At 52.4% G+C, this 20,467-nt stretch overlaps 1 protein-coding gene across 1 annotated transcript in view; it reads left to right on the top strand.

Annotated features, from left to right (window-relative positions):
* Positions 1-1,055: 1,055 nt before the first annotated feature.
* Capn5 (calpain 5) overlaps positions 1,056-20,467 on the top strand; it is a 58,618-nt gene continuing 39,206 nt past the window's right edge. The window contains exons 1-2 of the mRNA XM_031387444.1: positions 1,056-1,257; positions 16,777-16,971. Coding sequence (XP_031243304.1) covers positions 16,807-16,971 — 165 coding nt within the window. The 5' untranslated portion in view covers positions 1,056-1,257; positions 16,777-16,806. The remainder of the gene's footprint in view (positions 1,258-16,776; positions 16,972-20,467) is intronic.

The raw sequence follows: 20,467 nt of genomic DNA, 5'->3' as shown, positions 1-20,467 counted from the left end.
AGGCTGTGTAGAGTCAATGGAAGAGCTTTTCTGTGGGGATGGAAAGAATATAAAAAACCCTGGGCCAGCCATAGACCAGGACTAGGGGAAACGGAGAGCAAAACCTAGTACATTCTTGGAACATTATGCTTGGGTGGTGGGGGGACAGCAACATAGTTGAAAACTCTATTGGTCAGTCAGGTAACCAGATGGAGCTACACTTAGGTGGCCAGGGACAGGGCTGAGGTAGAGGGCGAGGTGACTGGAGTTGAGGTAATCATTAACAAGAGACCAGGAAACTGGAGGGATGAGTGGGTCTGAGTTTCTGACCTGTGAGGTGGACCAGCAGCAACCAGGATGACCAGGTCAGACAAGTGTTGTCTCTGTGGCCTTTGAGTGACCCAGCCTACTGTTGGCCAGCCTTGATTATCCATAAATCTCTCTAATTCCCCCAGACAGCCTAGCCTGAGGAGATTGCAGTTCCCACTTTATAGAGTAAGACACCAAGGCTTGGTGTATTCCAGGGCATTCTGAAGGCAGTCAGAGAGGGTCAAAAATCTGGGCCCTGCTGCTTCAGTCTACACTCGGAGCAGATAAATACCCAGGACTGGACAGGACGGGACAGGACAGAGCAGGGGCAGCTTTCCTTAACTGACTGGGGCCCTCTGGGCACCTCACCAGCTAAAATCTTGGGAGTGGGTATGAGGATACAAATGGAAAGGGAGGGGTTCTCATCTAATTGGATTTTCCCATTCTCAGCTGCCCTGCCTTGGCCCTGTCTGAAGCCGGTTTAAGATGCATACCCCAAGTCAGCTAACATTCTCTGCCAGCACTTGGTGGGGCACGCAGGTCCTTTAAGGCCAATGGCGAACTAGGCAGCCAACTTCCCGGGATGCTCTCCTATCGCGGACAGCGCTGGAGTGGGGAGGAAGGAGAGCTGCTGGGTCGGGGCCACCCTCCCAGTTCCGAGCCAGCACTATCAGGCGGCCGCCAGGGAAAGACGGTCTCTCCAGTTCGCATGCGCAACAAAACCCCCCCCCTTCCCCGACCCGCCCCGCGAGACCACGCCTCTGGCCTCTAATGGGAGGAGGCTGCGAGGCGGGGCGGGACAGACCGAAGCCCCGGGGTCCAAGTTCCAACCCCCCGCCTGCGGGCTGCCGGGGCATCACCTCCTCGCAGAATCCCAGGCTGTGGAGCGGGCTGGTCTAGCCTCCGCTCCAGTGCCCGCACTGTGCCCTGCATCCCGGGAGTCCAGCTCCAGCTGCGGCGACGCGGCAGGTAGGAGGCGCTGCGCGGAGGGAGGCGTGTGCGAGCGCACATTAGTGTGCGTTTGGGTGTGTGTGCAGGTGCAGCGCGGGCCAGTGCATGCCTCGGGAGCACGAATCCGAGCAGGGGTTGTACATGCTGTGGATTCAGGGCTGGGAGTTGAGTCCTGCCTGGCCTGCAGGCCTAGGAGACGGAGCCCCACCCCCACCCCCCAAAGATCTACCCAGGCCCCTGAGCTCATCCCTACCTCCACCCTCAGCCCTGGGTGAGAGACCAACCTCACCTCCACCTGGGTGTTCTGAGGCCGTGTTCCCAGTGCAAATACGCTGGAGTGTGCTTATCACTGGGCTTGAATCTTTCTAATCTTCCTAACAAGTCCCCTTTCCTATCCTCACCCCTGTGCCCCTCAACCCATTAAACCTTCTAACCTTTCTAGATATCCACATCCCTTGGCTTGGAGTAGGCATGAGGCCAAAAGATCCCAGATATATGACCCTTCACCCCTTCTTGGCCGTAAGTGCCTAGTTGAATGGGGGCCCCTCTCCTTGCCTTCAGGGCTGGGAGCAAGGAGGGTCTGGCAAAAACTGGCTTTTCGCAGAGACTCTTCAAGGTCCTACCTCCAGCTCTCAGGCCGGATGGGGGGCGTGTAGGAAAGGTCCTCATAGGGGTGCCAGGGGTGGAGTAGGACTGAAGAGCATTAACAGGTGCTCAGTTTTTCCCTGGCAGTCTTTCCTGTGGTGAGAGTCAGCTCCAGACTTCGCACAGATGAGCCCCAGCAGCAGAAGGGAAGGCAGCCTCCCTCTAAGGCGACCCAGCCAGAATTGGCACCCAGGATCCCAAAACACAAGCCATGATCTCCTCTGTGCCAGAGGATGGAACACTCAGCTAATGCCCAAGGCCACTGTGTTCAGGGAGCCAGGGAGATCTTCCTGGGAAGCTCTGCTGTGCCATGCCCTGGATCCTTGCTGGTCCTTGCCACAGGCTACGTGTTTCGAGTGGAGGTGAAGAAGACCAGAGGGGTCCAGTGTGGAGGGCCCAGCTGCTGCTGTTGCCCTAGGCTGCCTGGGGTCAGAACTGCAGTCTGGGTGGAGCCTACCCTAAGAGGCTTCACTTCCCACTGAGAGAATGGTGGGCCAACAGATGAGCTCCTGACTGACGTGGTGAGAAGGAGGCAGAGTCAAGCACCAGGCAGGGGTCATCCTTGCGTGGGAGCTGATGATCGTTCATCTGAACAAGAATTAGGAAGAGTCTAACAAGGTGAAGAAAGGACCTTAGAGTCCAAACAACGAAACAGTCAGGCGAGGAAAGAACATGGACAAAGACAGAGTGTGAAGTTGAGTGCCAGTCTGGGCGGTGGGTGTGTCTGACAAGGGCCATCTTTGGCTACCCTGGGGGAGAGGCTGCTGTAGAGGTTATGGCAGGGAGAGCCGGCCCACTCCCCACCCCAGTACCTGTCTGTTCTCCTCAGTACCCAGTACAGGCTGGGTGCTGGGACTCCCAGAACAGAAGTGGAAGGAAGATCTAGGGGAAGCTTCACAGGTCTGCTACTGGGTAAGAGCAATGGCTGCCTCTGAAGCGGTACCAGTCAGGTGGCAGTTGGGAACCGGTGGCAGGAAACCCATGGCTTTCCATGAGACATCTGTGGGCTTCTCAGAAGCCTGTGCTGTTTCTGTCTTATTCTACTCTAATTTCCCTGAATGCTCTTAGGATGGCTCTGAGATCTGGAACACCCCCCCACACACACACACCAAGGAGGCCTTCCCTGTCCCCTCAGAGGGCACTGGGAGGCCACTCTCTATCTATCTGTAGAGACCCTCTTTCCTGTAAGGCCTGTTTTCTTCCTCCTTCAGACTGGCTCCTTGTCTTCCTGCTTGCCCACGGCCTTGAAGCAGAGAGCTTAGCCTGTGGCTCAGTTTCTCCTGGTGTGTGGAGTGAGGCTAAATATTACCTTGTCACAGAGACTTAGGGATGATGATGGTGACAATAGATCTGGTCATTTAAGCATTTTACTATGGGGTGTTTGGTAGCCAGTTGACAGCCGTTGTCACTGATCCCTTCATTGAGTAAAGAGAGGGTCACTTTTCAAGCAAGAGGACTGGTCAGCAGTGGTTTTTGTTGTTTTGGTTTGGCACTTGTTTCTTTTGGTCTTTGTTTGTTTGTTTGTTTTGTTTTGTTTTTCCTATTGACGTGGGAGGCCCTCTCAGCTTTAATGAATGAGAGGACCTGCCAATCACTTCTAAGTCCCTGCTTATTGTTCTCTGTCAGATTGGCCAGGTCTTCCCCTCCCCCCTTTCCCCCTGGGAGAAGCAGGGTAGGGCAGTTGAGGGGTACTCTAGGTATGTTTTGCAAAGGGATCATGGGTGTGAGTCCTGGCTGTTCCCAGTTAGAGATAGCAGACTGTCACACCTTCTCCAAGTATCTCTGTGGGTTGGGCCACTGCTGCTGGGTTCTGTAGCTGGTCTTGCAGATTGAGCCCTCCTCTCCCCTATCTCTCAGTGCTTGAGGGGCCCCTCCCAGCTACCCAAGTCCTCCAGACATCTCCCTTATCCTTTCAATTCTTATTTTCCTATGGTTCCCTGAGGTCCCCAGGCTTGGCCTTCTGGGCCCACCTTGGTAGCCTCTTCTCTGGGTGGTGGTGCCACCTTGCCTCAGATCAGGTGGGACTACCAGCCTCCTTGGGCCGCGGGCTCTGTCTTTCCTTGCTCACCAAAGGCAAAATGGGCCACGTGTTTTTGGGGTACCAACCTGGACCTCCTGAAGCCCATTCTTGAGCTCAGGTACAAGGTTGCAGAATGTTTTTGCTGCCCAGTGATGGCTGAGTTGCCACACCCCATTGTCATTGTTGGGACCATGGTCCTTGGGCCTCCAGTTCCCCAGAGGTGGCTGTAGGAGTAGGGTGGCCTATGTGATGCATCTCAGTGGGGCACCTGGTCAGGTATAGAAGGTGCCAGTGGTCAGAACAGACCAGGGCCTGTTCATGGGCATCAATGAGCCTATCACTATCTATGCACAGGTGTGCACAGATGTGGGACAAGGACTGGGAATCTGCTCATATGTTTACTCCCACCTAGCCAGTCATCTCTGCACTACAGTACCCTCTTTCCCTCACTGGGTGGTTTCCTCCAGTTAGGCTGAGGTAAGACTCCATGACTTCTCACTAGTAACTGTACCATGGGACTTCATGTTACATGGGGGGTAGTTCAAACTGTAATGTCATGCACCTCCAAGAAGTCGAGAGTAGTCAGGCGCCATCACTCACCCCACCCCCTGTTCTTCAGAGATGTTTTCCTTATAATCAGGGAACCCAAGAGGCCAGAAAGTCGGAGGCTTAAGACAATGTGGATTCATTCTTCCCTGGTCCAGAAGGTCAGAAGTCTGAGATGAGCCCTGTGGGACTGGAATGCAGGCTAGACCCTGTTCCTTGTCTCCTCCAGCTCTTGCGAGATGCTGACATTCCTTGCGACTGAGTCACCTCCGTTCCTAGTCCACCCGCTCATCCCTTTCCCCCTTCTGTGCTCAAGCCTCTCTGCCTCCCTACCGTTCTGTTTTTATTTATGTTTCGCTTTATTTATTACTGTGTGTGCACGAGGCTTGTGTCTGACTGGGCACGTGCCGTGCCTGGTGAGTGGAGGTCAGGGGACAGGGTTCTGCAGCTGTGTTACTCCTTCTGCCTTTACGTAGGCGGTGGGGATGGAACTCTGGTCCTTCGATCTGGGCAGCAAGTGCCATTACCCGACGGCCAGTCTTGTTGGCTCCCTGTTCTCCTCCCCTCTTTTTTTTGAGTCAAGGTCTCCTGGAGCTCAGAATAATCTCAGATCTTGAACTCTTCATGTTCATGCCTCTGAACATGTTAGAGACACCAGCGTGTGTCCCTGTTCGCTCATTCATTCATTCATTTATTCACTCATTCAGGGCAGTGGTGAGGAAAGACCCCAGAACTTTGTCTATGCTAAGCAGGCACTCTTCCATAGAGTCACGTGCCCAGCCCTGCTTCTCTCTTATAAGGACATTTACAGTTACTATTAGAATGCATCCTGGATTCGCTCGCTCCCTATCCTCCTTCAAGCCTTTAGTGGTACATGAGGTCCACAGGGGCTAAGGATTCCCATAATGGATGCTTCTGTGTGTCATTATCAGCTCGGGGAAGAATTGTTGATTGTAGTGTTGCTGCAGAATCTACACTGCCCCCCTCCCCTCCCACACACACACACCACCAACTCTCCGGTGCCTACAACGGCTGGTTTTCCTAGTCAAGGTCCTGGATATCTCATGAGGTCACTCCTGGATATCTCATGAGGTCACTCTCAGTGACTGAATGTGTCCTCTGCCTGCTTCCTTTCAGACAGACCTGAGACTGTTTTGTCTCTGGCCCTGGTGCCCAGCCTAAGTCTGTGGGAGTCGGAACCTAGTGATATCAAAAGAGGGGACTCTCTCACCATGTCCCTGAAGTCACCCCAGTGACTTGATGTCATCCTGCTAGGACTGTGCTGTGGTTTTAGGGTAGAATGTGCCTTATGTGAGATGTGCATTCAGTACAGCTAGTGCATGCATGGCTGGTCCTTGGACCTTCACCAGCACCTTTTAAGAGGCAGGTAAGCCAGGCGTGGTGGCACATGACTTTAACTCTAGCACTTGGAGTGGGGGATGGGGGGCAGAGGCAGGTAGAATTTTGAGGTCTATATAGCCAATTCCACTCAAGGCCAGCTAAGGTCTAATAGTGAGACTCTATTAAAACAAACAAAACAAAACAAAACAAAACGACAAACAAAACAGCAAAGGCCTGAGAGAATACTGTGGTATGCTGGGAGTCAGTGTGAGGTGAGGATGCAGGCTGGGCCTTAGTTTGTAGAGCTGAACTGCTTGGTCCTTCTTGGTCCTTAACTTTTGTTTTAGGGGTGAGGCGTTTTAGGCAAGCTCAGGTTTGGTATCCTGAGCTTCACTTTGTCTCTACCTAGGCATAGGGCGGGGACTCAGCATCCAAGGCTGCTAGAGGAAAGAATGGGCACTCAGCTCCCTGCAGTGCCCAGGGCCTGGAAGGGTCACCCACATGCCACTCAACTGGATACCTGGTCTGGCATGCTAGGAAGCTGCAAGTCTCCAAGGAAGGAGCCTAGGTGACCCCAGGGTGCCCTGGCTTGCAGGCCACTGCCTGCTTTTCATTCCCACAACCAGCATCATGTCATGGCAGGTGCTTCTCCCAAGTGCAGCCAGGCGGCCTGTCCGAGTCTTACCAGTGCCTGGGGCCTCTCTTTCCCTTCAGCTCCCTTGGGACTTTCTCTCTATGTCCTGAGCCTGGCTTTCTGGGCGTGCTTGCTCCTACTTTCGTCTTCCCTTCCCTCCACACCCTGGCCTTCAGCCTGGCCTAACTGGTTTCTTCCTCCCAGCGAGCTCCTTCTTCCTCCTTCTTGCCCCCACACCTTTCTGAAGTCCACATGCTGGGCTCTTCACACACAGAGAAGCAGACTCCTAGGCCCTCCTGGGGCCTCCGTGTCTTCAGTTGACCTCTCGGGCACAGTTTTGTCTGACTCCTGCTGTCCCCTTTGCCAAGCACAGAGCAGATGCAGGGGCAGGGCCCTGGGAATGAGGTGGTGAGCAAAGCAGAACTGAGCTGTGACATAGGACAGGTTCCCGTCTCTGCCCTGAGTGTTCTCTCCCTTCCCTCTGGGCAGTGGAAACAGCCCAGGCTGTTTCTAAAGCTGTACAGGAACTTGAGTTGAGAAAGGGCACCTCAGTTTCTTCATCTGAGAACTGGGTACCATTACTCATTTGGGTTTCAAACCATCACTTTGGAAGGAGGTGGAGTTAGGGCCACAGCCTGCCCATGCAAATGAGGGGGACCCTGGGGGGAAGGGTGACTGTCCTGGTGACAGGCCCACCAGATTAGAAATCATATGCCAAGGCATCTCTACCCTACCATCCATGGTAAGAACCTACAAGCCAGAGAGGGCAGGAGAGCTGGGGTCACATGACCAAGTCAAGCTTATTTCATCAGATTGTCCATCTTGTGTGTGGGGTGGGGGAGGGTGAGTGAGTGGCACCTGTATCCTGAGCTGCCAGCACCCTGTCCCCACCCCACCCTGGTAGGACACACTGCATTGCTGGGAACACACACTGCATCCCCCCACCCCTGCCCTTCTCCACAGCATAGGCTGTCAGGTTTGGAAGGGTGACCCTCGGTCCTGAGCTGCCCAGGCTGGGGACTTTTCTGCAAAGTGAGTCTTTGAGAACTCAAACAGTGGCAAGTTAGTCACCAAGGCAGAGCCTGTGCAGGAAGCCTCTCCTCAGGGTTTTAGCCACATTTTCAGCTTCCTGCTGTCACTGCCCATAGCCCACAGGAGCCCAGGGACTGAAGTACCCCTCCCCCACCCCAGCCCAGCCCAGCATCCTCCTGCTTACAGAGACCTCCCAAGCTTCTGCCTGTTTATGACACCCTCAGCAGGACCTAAGTCCCAAATGAGGAACAGCTGTGGGGTCAGGCCTGTGACTCAGGGCCACACAGAGCCAAGAAAGCTTTTCCCTCTCTCTGTTTGTGTGGAGGCGTCCAAGTCTTCTGGACCTCCATCCCTTAGAGCTAGCTCAGACTCTGTTCCATGTGCCTTGTCCCCGCCCTCCAGCTCTGAGGGGCTAAGAGGGGTACCGCCTGGCTGTGGGTGTTTCAGGAGCTCACTGTGGCTGGGTGGAGAGTGGATTGGACACCAACAGAAGCGATAAGGGAAGGGAAGGAGAACAGGATTTCCCAGTGTGGGTGCCAGCCTGCCTGGCGTTGGTTAGGTGACTCATTTGGGCCTGGCTGCCTCAGCTCCACAGCCAGAAGTCTCTACTATAGCCAGAAGCCTGGAAGCCTAAGCCTGCTTTTCCTTCACACTTGCTTTCCTCAGTATAGAGAGAGCTGGAGGGCTGGGGCGGGGTAAAGACTACAGCTTTGGTAGGACAGAGAGATAGGTTCACTAAGAATATAATTAAAGTGGGGTCCCCCCCCCCACAGGGCTGGGGATAGAACCCGGGACCTTATACATGCTGGCCCCTCGCTCTAAGGTGAAGACGCATCCCACACTTCATGCTTCATCTCACAGAGCAGCCAGCATTCTCTGTCTCCTGTAACCTGCCTCCTTCCTGGAAGCACCAACCATAGCACACCCCTAAGATTACTGACTGCAGTATATCTGCCGCCCTGGGCCCCTCTTTACCTGGATTGTTAGCAGTTCTGAGTACACTTGTCTGGAATGCAAAGAGAGTGTCATAGTTTGGGTCCCCAAAGGGCCACGTGTCATAGTTTGGGTCCCCAAAGGGCCACGCACTGAGGGTTTAGGTGGCTGAACCCATTGGAGTTGGGGGATGTCCTTAGGCTACCAAGGGTGTGCTTGTGAAGAGGACTGCGAAATCCAAATCCAAATCCACTTCGAAATCAGGATTTCTAGGCTCTGCCTCACCTCAAGGTCCCTAGCAGTGCTTTCCAGCCCCACTCTAGAGGCCCGAATTTAAGGGTTTCCCCCATCATGGCTTGGAGTCACTCAGACTGAGTCACCACAACCTTTCTATCCAGAGGTTGGTTATCTCAAGCGTTTATCACAGTAACAGAAAACGGACTGGCATGGTAGCCATTACAGGTGAGGTACACTGACATTTTTAAAATGCATTAATATTTGTTTTATTATTATTATTGTGTGGGAGTGGAGGTATGACACAGCAGGTATGTGGAGGTCAGAGGGCAACTCTGTGAAGTCAGTTCTTACTCTGCCTTCCTCACTCCCTCCTTCCCTCCCTCCCCTTTCTTTCTTCCCTCCCTCCCTCCCTCCTTCTCTCCCTCCCTTCCTCCTTCTCTCCCTCCCTCCCTTTATGTGGGTTCTGGGAGTTGAACTTAGGCCAAGGTTAGTTACCGTGAGCTATCTCACTATCCCTGATTTTGTTTTTGTTTTTGTTTTTTTCAGACAAGGCCCCATCTAGCCAAGGCTGGTCTTGAATTTCCTGCATAGTAGAGTCTGGCCTTGAACTCTGAATCCTTTGTCTCTAATTCCCTAGTGTTGGAACTTCAGGCATACCCAGCACTATGTCCACTTTGCATTCCTCTGGGAGTCACACTAAGTGAGCGCTCTACCTACTGAGCGACACCCCACCCCCTAGTCCTCTGTTCCCTATCCATTCCACAGTTGATGGAACTCATGCTGTTCCCAGCTCTGGGTGAATTCTGCTGTAATGAGCATGGTACGTAGACATCTCTTCACCAGGCTGATTTAATTTCTTCAGGATATGGACCCACGAGTGGGGTTGCTAACCCAGGCTAGTCCTATTTTAGATTGTTTTTTGTGTGTGACAGAGCTTTAGTATATAGCCAAGGCTGACCTAGAGCTCATGATCCTCCTCCCTTGACCTCCCTAAAGCTAGGATTACAGGTGCATACACATTGTTGCTGTCTACAGTGACTGCACAGGTCCCTTTTCTTTTGAGGACTCTACCAGATGTGAAAGATCGTGTCTTTTTGGCTTTAGTTTGTTTTTCCTGATGGTTACTGATGTTGAACTGTTATTTATATACCCGATGGCCATTCATGGGTTTTTTTCTGAGAAACATCTATTTAGGTCTTTTGCCTATTTTCCAGCTGTGTCTGCTGTGTGGCTACCGAGTTGAGCGAGTTCCTCATTATGTTAGACATCAATCTCCTATCAGAAGTGGGCTCTGCATTCTTGGGCTGTTTTCATTCCCGGATCACTTTGTTTGTGTGGAAGCTTTGTTGTTTGATGTCAGCCTGTTTGTCTACTTTGCCTTTGTCTCCTATATTTTTGAGATCATATCCAAAGAAAAGGGGTGGGGGGAGAAAGGAAGGAAAGAAGAAAGAAAGGAAGGAAGAAAGAAAGAAAGAAAATAACCACCCCGACCAGCATCATGCAGTGTCCCCATTTCCCTCTGGTAGTTTTACACTGTGTAGTTTCTGGTCTTCAATGCATTTGAGGTGGATTTTTCATAAGTGAAGTTAGGGTGTAACTATCCTCTGCTGCATGTGTGTTTCCTTGTTCCCACCCCTTTGACAGGAGTCTAGCCCCTTCCCCCCGGGCGATGTTGAGACCTTTGCTGAAAATCAGTGAACTTTAAACATGTATCTCATCTTCTGAACTCTTTGTTCCTGGTCTCATGCCCCAGTGCCATGCTGTTTTGATGACCATAGTTCTGCTGTGTGTGTGTGCACGTGTGTGTACACGTGTGCATGTATGTGTTGGCTAGTTTATGTCAACCTGACACAAACTAGAGTCATCTGAAAGGAGGGAACCTCAATTGACAAAATATCTCCATAAGATCAGGCTGCAAGGCGTTTCTTAGTGACTGATGTGGGAGGGCCCAGCCCATGATGGGTGGTGCCATCCTTGCGCTGGTGGCTCTGTGTTGTATAAGAAAGCAGACTGAGCAAGCCATGGGGAGCAAGCCAGTAAGCAGCAATCCTCCATGGCCTCCGCACCAGCTCCTGCTCTGTTTGAGTTCCAGTCCTGACTTCCTTCAGTGATGGACTGTGATATGGACGTATAAACCAAATAAATCCTTTCCTCCCCAACCTTTTTTTGGTCATGGTGTTTTGTCTCTCTCTCACACACACACACACACACACACACACACAGAGAGAGAGAGAGAGAGAGAGAGAGAGGCAGGATCTCATGTAGCCAAGGCTGACCCTAAACTCCTCATCCTGCTGCCTCAGTTTCCTTCATGCTGGAATGAGAGGAATGTACCTCATACCCAGCTTAATACCTGAAGTGGGGAATCTGTCTGTCTGTCTGTCTGTCTGTCTATTTATTAAGACACAATCTTATGTAGCACAGGTGTGCCTCAAATTTGCTGTGTAGGCAAGATGACTTTGAACTCCTGATTCTCTTGCCTGTATCTTGAGAGCTGGTATTCTAGGCATGGACCACCACATTTGGTTTGTGTGGTGCTGGTGTGTGTGCCCTGGGGGTTAGGCAAGCACTCCACCCTGAGCTACTTTGCTGGCCCCTGTAGTTTCTTTTTGTTTGTTTGGTTTTGTTTTTGTTTTTAGTCAACAAGTAATGTGATATCTCTAGCTTTGTTCTTTTTGCTCAAAGTTGCTTAAGGGATTCAAAGGTAATCTGGGGGTCCCTATGGGTCTTAGAGTTCTCTTTTCTTTCTGTGAGGAAGTCTTTGGAATTGTGCTGAGTGAGATCGCAGGGTAGTGTTGCCTCAACATTAACTCTTCCAGGGCACGAGTGTGGAATATGTAGCATTTGTTTGTGTCTTTTTTTTCTCTGTTACAGTTTTACTGTGAAGGGGTTCACTTCCCTGTTTCCATTTATTCTGAAGAATTTTGCTTTGTTTTCTTTCTGTAGCTGCCATGAATGCAATTTGCTTTTTCATCTTTGGGTAGTTTGTTGTTCGCCTAGAAGCACCGCTGGGGTTTTTTGTGTTACCGTCTTCTTCCATGTTCTTTATTATTTAACTCTGAGCATTACTTCTCTGATTTGATGCTGAATGCCTGCAAATGTTCCTTATGTTTGGCATGAGGATTGTATGGTTTTCATCTGTCTTTGGAGACAGCATTTGACTGTATAGTGTAAGCTGGACTCCGACTCTTACCTATCTTCCTGCCTTAGCATCTCAAGGGCTAGGATCTCAAGTGTGAGCCGTCATACTCAGCTCCATGGTTACGACTAAGTCAGTCTTCTTCCCAGCTCCTGGGTCACAGTGAGCATCCTTTCCAGGTGCCAGGGACTTCTGTTCCTAGCCCTTTGCTAAGGCTCTTTTGGTAACATATAAACCCACATTGACTGTGTTGTAATTGACTGTGTTGCTGGAATGCAAGATTTTGTGACTGTGTTCCTCAGAAACCTCTGGCCTATAACTTACTTGTTTTTTTCTTGTTATGTATGCATTTGTGTGTGGGTACGTGCACCTGAGGAGGCCAGAAGAATGCATTAGATCTCCTGGAGCTGAAGTTATAGGTGGTTGCGAGCCCCCATGTGGGTGCTGGGAACAGAACTCAGGTCCCCTGGGAGAGCAGAGGGTGCCCTTCACCGCTGAGCCTCGTCTCTAGCTTGTCTGTAACTTTCCTTTCTGGCTTTGATTTCAGAGCAATTTGGCCCTGCTTTTCAATGTGATCTAATGAAATCATGTAGCAATGCCCCTGTTGTTGAGTGCCATGCCTGTGAGCTCCATCTATGGGGTTGCGTATGACTGTGGGTTTGTTTTCTATTACTTGAAGATAACAAAACCTCTCATCCAGTCCTTTATTGATAGTCCTTGAATAGTTTCTGATTTCAACATACCGGATTCTATTGTACTAGTTAAGGATTTGATGTCTGGGATTCTCAAACTTGGGCAGTGGAGGAGAAGGATCAGAAGTTCACGGCTTAAAAAAAAAATCTTTAAAAAGAAATCTGTGCTAAACGTTCTTGTGTCTTCCTGAATCTATGAGACATAGTGGTTATGGTCTCAGAAAGAGACTATATAATAGACTACCTAAACAATAGAATATGTGTTGCTCGTACGCAGCAGGGACTCAGGCAGCTCTGCAGAGTCACTGCAGATGTCCACTCTTGCCATGTGTCACCCCTGCCAGGTGTCAGAGCTCCACCTGAAGTGTCATTGTTTTGTTTTTGAGCCTAGAATCAGGGCTTCACACATGCTAGCCCATACCTGTGCTTCTTAGCCTGGAACCCAGCCTGTGCTCTAGACATGTGTGAGCTAGCATGTCCTGGTGCTTGCCCCTCTAACCCTCCTAGTAGGATGTGCGAGTGTCTTGCTATGGTCTTAACTTGTATTTTCTTGCTGATCCATGAAGCCCAGCACTTTTCCTTCTATTTGCTGGATGTTTGGAGTCACTCTCTCTTTTACATTCTGCGTTTTCATTGTTGTTGTTTATTTTAATTTTATTGTTATTTTATTTTAGGTGTTTTGTCTGTATGTATGTCTGTGTACCAAACATGTGCCTAGTGCTGTGGAGGTTGGAAGAAAGAAATGGATCACCTGGAATTGGAGTTACAGATAGTTGTGAGCCACCATGTGGGTGTCGGGAGCTAAACCTGGGTCTTCTGCAAGAGCACCAAGTGCTCCTAATGGCTGAGCCAGTTCCCCAGCTGTGTTATGCTGGTTACAGGCAGCCCCAGGGGTGGAGTTGCACTGCTGTTTTCTTGGGGTTGGTTCTGTGTGTGTGTAAGGTAGGGTCAAGATCCCTCTTCTTCTGTGTGGAGAGCAAGTGACCCACCATTCATTGAAACAATGGTTCCTCCCTCAGTGTACCAAGCCATGACTCAGGTGTCTTTATGCCTAGAGACAGTGTAGATTCTGTTCTGCTCCATTCTACTGATCTGTTTGTCTGACCAGAACTTTAGGACGAGCTGCTTGCCTGGGGTGTGGCTCCTCTAGCTTGGCCTCGACTGTTCTCTGCTCTTTGTCTGCCCCTGCTATTGGGCTCAGGCTCAGCCTGCCCTGTTTCTTTGTCCTGGCTCCACTATTTCTTCATCTAGAGGCTTCTCTTTCTGACAAAGACCCTGTAGGCTGTGTGGCCTGTGCAGGCCTCCAGCTAGTCCAGCCCTGGGGCCCTGTAACCCAGGCTCAGTCACAGCGCCTGAAGGGCAGGGCCATAGCCAGCTCAGCCTGGACAGTGGGGTGTGGGCCCCAGCTGGCACACAGCCATTGGGAAGGTCAGGAGGCAAACGGATGCCTGGCCCAGTGGGCAGAGGTGGGTGGCTCCAGATGGCTTGAATGCAGACTGAAAGCAACTTCCTTTAGAGCCCCATCCTTCTCCTCTCTCTTGGCTTATTTTTATGTGTATGAGTGGGTTTTTTGTTTGTTTTTGTTGTTTTTTGTTGTGGTTGTTTTTAACCCCCTGCATTGGGGTTTGGGTATCATGTGCATGCCTGGTGCCTGTGGAGGCCAGAAGAGGGCTTTGAATGCCCTGTTAGAATTATGAACAGCCATGTGGGTGCTGGGTGCTGGAATCTGATTACTGAATCCCAGCCCCTCACTGTTGATAGTGGGGATGCAGAGACCCTTGATGTAGGCCCTGTTCTCAGAGGGTGGGATGAGAACACGGAGACAAGGAGTGTCCAAATGGGTATAATGTAACCAGAGCTGGGCTCCAGATGGCCAAGGCAAGACTGTGAAGGGGAGGCTTATGCAAATGCCCTGAGCTCACAGCTTGAGGGACCTACAGGAATGTAGGGTCACCAGGGTAAAGGATTCGAGGGAGTCTGACTGCAGGGAAATCAAAGCAGGTGGACGTCAGACAGCTAGGGGTGAGGGCAGCCTGTCCTTAACGTCTTGTCTCTGCATCCCCACTATCAACAGGGCCTTGCCCAGCTCTAACCCAGCTAAGGACAATGATGGTCAGAAGTGGTCATACCTGGAGCATGGGCCTCAGGGGAAAGGCTGCTGTGTGAACCTGGGTTTCCTGCCTTCCTGTTTATACTCTGCCTTCCGAGAGAGTACCTGAAGTTATGGGGAGTGGCTGCAGAGTCTGAGACACCTTGGGTACCACATGGGGTCAGAGTAGGGGGCTGAGTAGGTAAAGGCCAGGTCCCAGGTCCCAGAAGAACTCCAGAGGAGGCCAGGGTTGGCCTGCTTGTCAAGGATGAGGGGGCAATGACAGTGTGCCCAGGCCTCTGTTAGTGACCCATTCCTGTCTCTCCATGCCCTTCTTGCCTGCCCACCTTTGCTCCCCTTCGCCCAGTATCACCTGTTTGCCCCAGCTCTTCTTCCTGGAGAGTGGATCCTCCCTGTGTTGTTGACCTCTCTGTGGCCTGGAGAGCAGCCAGAGGCCCCATTTGTTATCTTGGCTGTGTGATCTCAGCTGGCTTGTTCCCCCTCTCTGGGCTCTCTGGGATCTGAAATACTGGAATCACAGTGGCTGATTTCTGGCTCCCTGATTTAATTCTTGAGGCTTAAATTGCTTCCTGAGCCCAGGCTGCTAAAACCTGCAGGGCTAATGAACCTGTTTTGTACCTAAGGGCCCTGAGACTTTCCAGCCTCCCCTTTCTCTTTTCCTAGGGCTCCATGGGTGAGGGAGGCCTAAGGCCACAGGAAGCTGACCTCCTTGGGCAGAAGAGAGACCCGGGAAGTTTAAGGGTTGGCTTGAGTCATACAGCAACCCTGAATGGACAGTGACCCTCCTTGATGTTTTTCTGGGTCCACAAGAATTAATGTCACTTCTTCCTGTTTCTTCCCTTCCCTGGAGAATGCCATCTTCCTCCCCTTTGGGCTGCAGCTCAGTTGAGGGTTGTTGTGTGGGGAGCTTGCCTGACATTCATTGCCTAGTGGTTCACCTCAACCTGAGGCCTGGGTTCCCATCCACTGCCTCCTCCTCTGTGAGCACATGGGTAAGGTCTCTCACCTCACAGAGCTTCAGCCCTCATTCTGAAAATGGCGACAGCATGCCCACCTGGGTGTTGCTCTCAGCAACGAACCTCTTACTCAATGGCTTGTACACAGTAGGTGCCACAGAGCTGGAGATTGTGTGGAACGAGAGGAAACTTGATCCCTCTGCTCCCCTTCCTCCACCCTCTGCCCCTGGCTAATCATAATGGTATCACTCTCCCATTGAAGCAACCGTGCTCTCATCTTGGAGATGAAGGAAAGGGGTTCAAAGAGGCCAAGCAGCTCTTCCATGGCCACCTAGCAGATGGGTGTTTGGCCAGAATCATCAACCTCTGCTATTGAACTTTGCCCAGAAACCATCCTAAGAATTCTGCCTCAGTTTCCCTCATGGTCAACCTGAACCTCAATAAAGTAACAAGTGTTGTCCCTGGTGAGCCCCAGGGTGAGTAGATTTGGAGAGGTTGAAGATGGAGTGTGAGAGACCAGACCCCTGACAACACTCCTGATGGGTGGCTGTGTCCACACCCCCACATCTGTCCCCTTCCCCCCCACCCCCACCCCCACCACACTGGTGCAGTGTGTGTCCCTTGAACTTAGTCAGTGTACAAAGTTCAGGGCGTACAGTGGTCTCCTGACCCCGTGAGGAGTGAATAGAGCTAAGAGCCTGCTCCCTCCCTAAGTGTAAGGTGCACATAGTAGGTAAAGTGCGGGGGGTGAGGACTGGGTGACAGGGTTCCCCCCCTTGCGCCCCCTCCCTGCTGAACAGGAATGAAACAGGAAGACACCTCTGAGCTGCCCACAGCCAAGTCCTCTGGGTGTGACACTGGCCACAAGCTCCTGGGGTTGGCCGCTTGTATGATTCAGTCCCAGAGCAGTCGGAAGGGCTGGCTGAACAAGGCAGGGAGAGTGAGGTGGGAGTGGCCTGGGCCAGCCCTGGAGGTCAGGCACTGGTGGCCTGAGGGCCTGGTATATTGCCTTTCAGGCACTAGAAAGGAGAGAACCTCAATTGCTGAGGCGGGTGCTTTGCTCCGTGTCCTCTTTGCCCTGTAGCAGGTACTAGCTGTGTGACCTTGGGCAGGCCTCCACCCCTCTCTGTGCTGCCTTCTCTTTCCTATATTTTTGGGATGCTGCTGGGAGGGGAGTACATCTGGTGATCAGAGCTCAGCAGAGACTTATGGTGCCTATGTTTGATGGTCTCTTTTTTCTCCTCTCTTCTAGGTGCCTCCCCTTCTTGGGGACGTGGTCACCATGTTCTTCTGCGCGAAGGCCTATGAGGATCAGAACTACTCGGCACTGAAGCGGGCCTGTCTGCGCAAGAAGGTGCTGTTCGAGGATCCCCTCTTCCCGGCCACCGACGACTCCCTCTACTATAAGGGCACCCCGGGACCCACAGTCAGGTGGAAGCGGCCTAAGGTTAGTGTCTGGCCCTCCTGTCCAGGGAGAATGGGCCCCAGTCCCACAGGCAGCCATCCGTCTGCCTGGGCAGACCTCTAAGACATGGAATACTCATGGTCCTGTTGGGCACTGCAGGCATCCGCTTTCCTTCCCATGACCATGTGGGATGCATGTGCCATGCTGTGAGTGAACCTTGTGTGCAAGTCTACTTTGCTGGTTTTAACAGTCACTTCCTGTACAAGTGGAAGCCCGTACTGTCATCGAATTGTCGGGATGGAACAGCAGAGGATCAGTGTCCAGCCTGTACCCTCAGCGTTGGTGGCCTTTCCCACTCCCAGCCTGCTCTAGAGCCCAAGAGCTGTATGCTGAGCAGACATAGTTGGCTGGTGGCATGGCTTGGTTCTCAGTCTTGTGTGTGAGATGGGCAGAGGGGGTTGGCAGTGTGGGGTTCCTGGAGCCTGGGTGAACGCAAGGGTACTAGGGGACACTGGCCTAGACCCATTCTAGGCTTTATCTCTATGCTGGTGACAGGGGGACAGTCCCTGACAGAGGCTTTTAGTGTGGGAAACCAGGCTCTTCCAGGTCACTTGGGCAGGGGTCACAGCCTCCGCCCTACCCTGTTCTCAGAGAAGGCACCTCTGGCTGCAAGCCGAGGCCAGTCAGTGGGAAGGTGTAGCCACACAGAGGCTTGGGTATCAGGCTCCCTCTGGCAATGACAAAGTAGGTAGGACCTGGGGCACACAGGGATGCACACTCCACTTCTGAACCTGGCTTGTGAGCCGTGCAAACCTCTGCTTTCAGCAGCAAACAGCAGTTGGATTTGTACTGCCCAGTCTCTCTGCTCCTTGGACATTTGGAGACAAATGAAATTCCACCTTCACACTTCTTCCCAACAGCCAACCCTGGGCATTACTTGTCAGGGAAGGAAACTGAGTCGGGGAGAAGGGACCACATCCAGGAGTCCTGCTCCTGGCCCCTCCCTGACACCAGGGAGAGGGCCCTGGCTTCTTTGGCCTCAGATCTTGGGGTTTGGGGAGCTTCTGACCCTGGCTTCCTTCTCTGACCCAGTAATAGGACTTTGGCTCTACCCTCCCATGCCTGCTGCCGTCCGCTTCATCAAGGTGTGGGGAACGAGCCAGATCTAAAGGGCCTTTGTGAAATCCTGGTTCCCAGGAGGGAGGGTGGACACCTGAGCCTCCTCTTGCTGCCTCCCCCAGCACACTCTGGCCTTGCCCTGACCTCTAACTAAGACTGTGGGCTGCAGTGTGGAATGGGCTTCGTGAGGCCCCAGGCTGAGTAGGGAAGGCTGGCAACTTGTCAAGCCCCTGCGGTGTGACCCAATGGAGTCACTGCCCTCTCAGAGCCCTTTCCCCTGCGATCAGGAATCTTACCTCCTCCTTCATCCCCCCACCCCACCCCTTGGCACCTGTCCAGCTGCCTTTCTAGCTGCAGCTGAAGAGGAAGGGCCAGCAATGTGTGGTTGGCATAGATGGGGATATCAGAGTGGGGTCCACAGGACAGTAGTCAGGCTTCAGTCTTGGTCAGGAGACAGGCTAGACCTGAGTCCACTGGGTGGAGTGTATTGGGCAGAAAAGATCCCACAGGAGTGACATGATGGAGGGCTTAAGTGTGGGGGAAGGGCAAGGTCTACAGGAAAGGAAGTGGGGCAGCCTGGGTCAGGAGTAGGTTGTCCAGCCCCTGACCATTGGATGCTTCTCAGCCTCTCTGGCCAAGGGTAAGTAAGATAGGCCTGAGGGAGCAGCTGCGCTTCTATTCTATTTCTTGGGTCCTAGGGCCTGATAGACTGTTTGTAAGCAGAGCAAAAATCCATTTTCTCTACAGCTCATTCTGGTCCACTTGCAGAAACTTCTCTCTTGGTTATGGTGACCTCACTGTCCTTAGAGATTCTTCTTAAATGACCTCTGAGCCCCCAAGCCACCCAGTGTCCCTATCTCTTATCCTCCCTGCCTTCCGCTTCCCAGGCCCCAGGCACTCAGCCTTCCTGTTCCCAGTTTTTTAGTCCCTCCAGCCTTCCTGCCTCCTTGCCTCCCTGGATCCTTTCCTCCCAGCATCACCCTTTCCCTTTCTCCCAAACCCCTTAGCTTCTTAGCACCACAGACCCTCAGCCTTCAAATTTCTTAGCCTCTGAGTGCCAGCCTTCCCCTGTCAGTCTCAGCCTCCCCGCCTGTACGTCAGCCTCCCTTCCTCACTGGCTTCTTTTCTCCCCAGATATTCTGAAGAGCCTGCTTTTTAAGCCAGTCAGACTTGGCTCCAAGCCTGAGGGGCCTTCTTGAAGTGACCTGTGGTCTTGAGCAAAGTGTCCCCTTCTCAGGGCCACAGTTGCTCATCTTTAAGTGGGGAGAATAGTTCTTGTAGAGAATGTTCTCTGGAAGTTGAGGCACTGGAGGGGGTCAGACACCTGGAAGCAGCTACAATCTACCCTCATCCTTCTTGCCAGCCCCATGATGGGGAGCCGGCCAGAGCTGGCCTGGTATCCTGTCATCCACTCTGAGGGGGACCCAGGTCTCACTCTCTTTGGTATCCACTTTACTACCTTCTTTCCTGTACAGGGAATATCTGCCACCTCCCTCACTGCTGACTAGAGGAGGAGGAGGAGGAGGAGGCGATGGAGGGGGCTCTGGGGAGCTAGGGGTGTGGGCAGAAGCCACTTCTGGTTCCCAGGCTGGGGGCTACAGCTGTCTAGCCTCCTTTCCCCCCACCCCTGCCTTCCCTATGTCAGCTTGGGGTTTCTGGATAGAATGCACCAGGGCAGGTAGGAACACTTGTCAGTTGTGGAACTCCTAGCTTTCCTTGAGGCAGCCTGGTTACCCCCACCCCCCCATGCACCCATCCAAGGGATTTATGCTCATTTGGGGAATGAGCACTCTCCAATGCTGGCCACTTGTCCTGCTGAAGGAAGGCTTCTGCTCTGCCTAAAACTGACCTTCTTGGGTGTCCCCAGTCTGCTTAGAACACCAAGGAAGGTCCTGGCATTGGAAGGGATGGAGGGGACAAGGGATGGATTCCTGAAGAAGGAGATGGGGGAGGGAGGAGAGGCAATTGCAGCGGAGACACCAAGCTCTTGACTTTTCTGTTCCTGCCCAGGCAAAGGTCCTGCAGTCTCTGTGGTCTTAGGTTCAGGAGTGGGCAGAGGGAAAGAAAGACAGGCAGTGTGCCCCACAGGTGCAGCTGTGTGCACAGCAGCCCAGCTCTTTTGGCCCTCACCTTTCTGGTTGTGTTTCTGGCTCTGTACCAGCTGAAAACCTGAATTTCCTCTTGAGCCAGGAGGGGCATGGCTCAGGCCCTGTCAGATCTGGGCCAGCTGGTCTAACCAGCTGAGGTGACTGGAGGTTCAGAAGAAGCCCGTGACCTGGAGATGTGTTGGTCAGAGCAGCGGCACCCCAGCTGTGTGTGTGTGTGTGATATGTGTGTATGTGTGATGTGTGTGTGTGTGCTGTATGTGCTGTGTGGTGTGTGTGGTGTGTGGTGTATGTGTGTGTGTATGTGTGGTGTG

Source organism: Mastomys coucha, unplaced genomic scaffold (genome assembly GCF_008632895.1).
Source record: "Mastomys coucha isolate ucsf_1 unplaced genomic scaffold, UCSF_Mcou_1 pScaffold21, whole genome shotgun sequence".
Taxonomy (NCBI): domain Eukaryota; kingdom Metazoa; phylum Chordata; class Mammalia; order Rodentia; family Muridae; genus Mastomys; species Mastomys coucha.
This window is presented reverse-complemented; position numbering and strand designations above follow the sequence as displayed.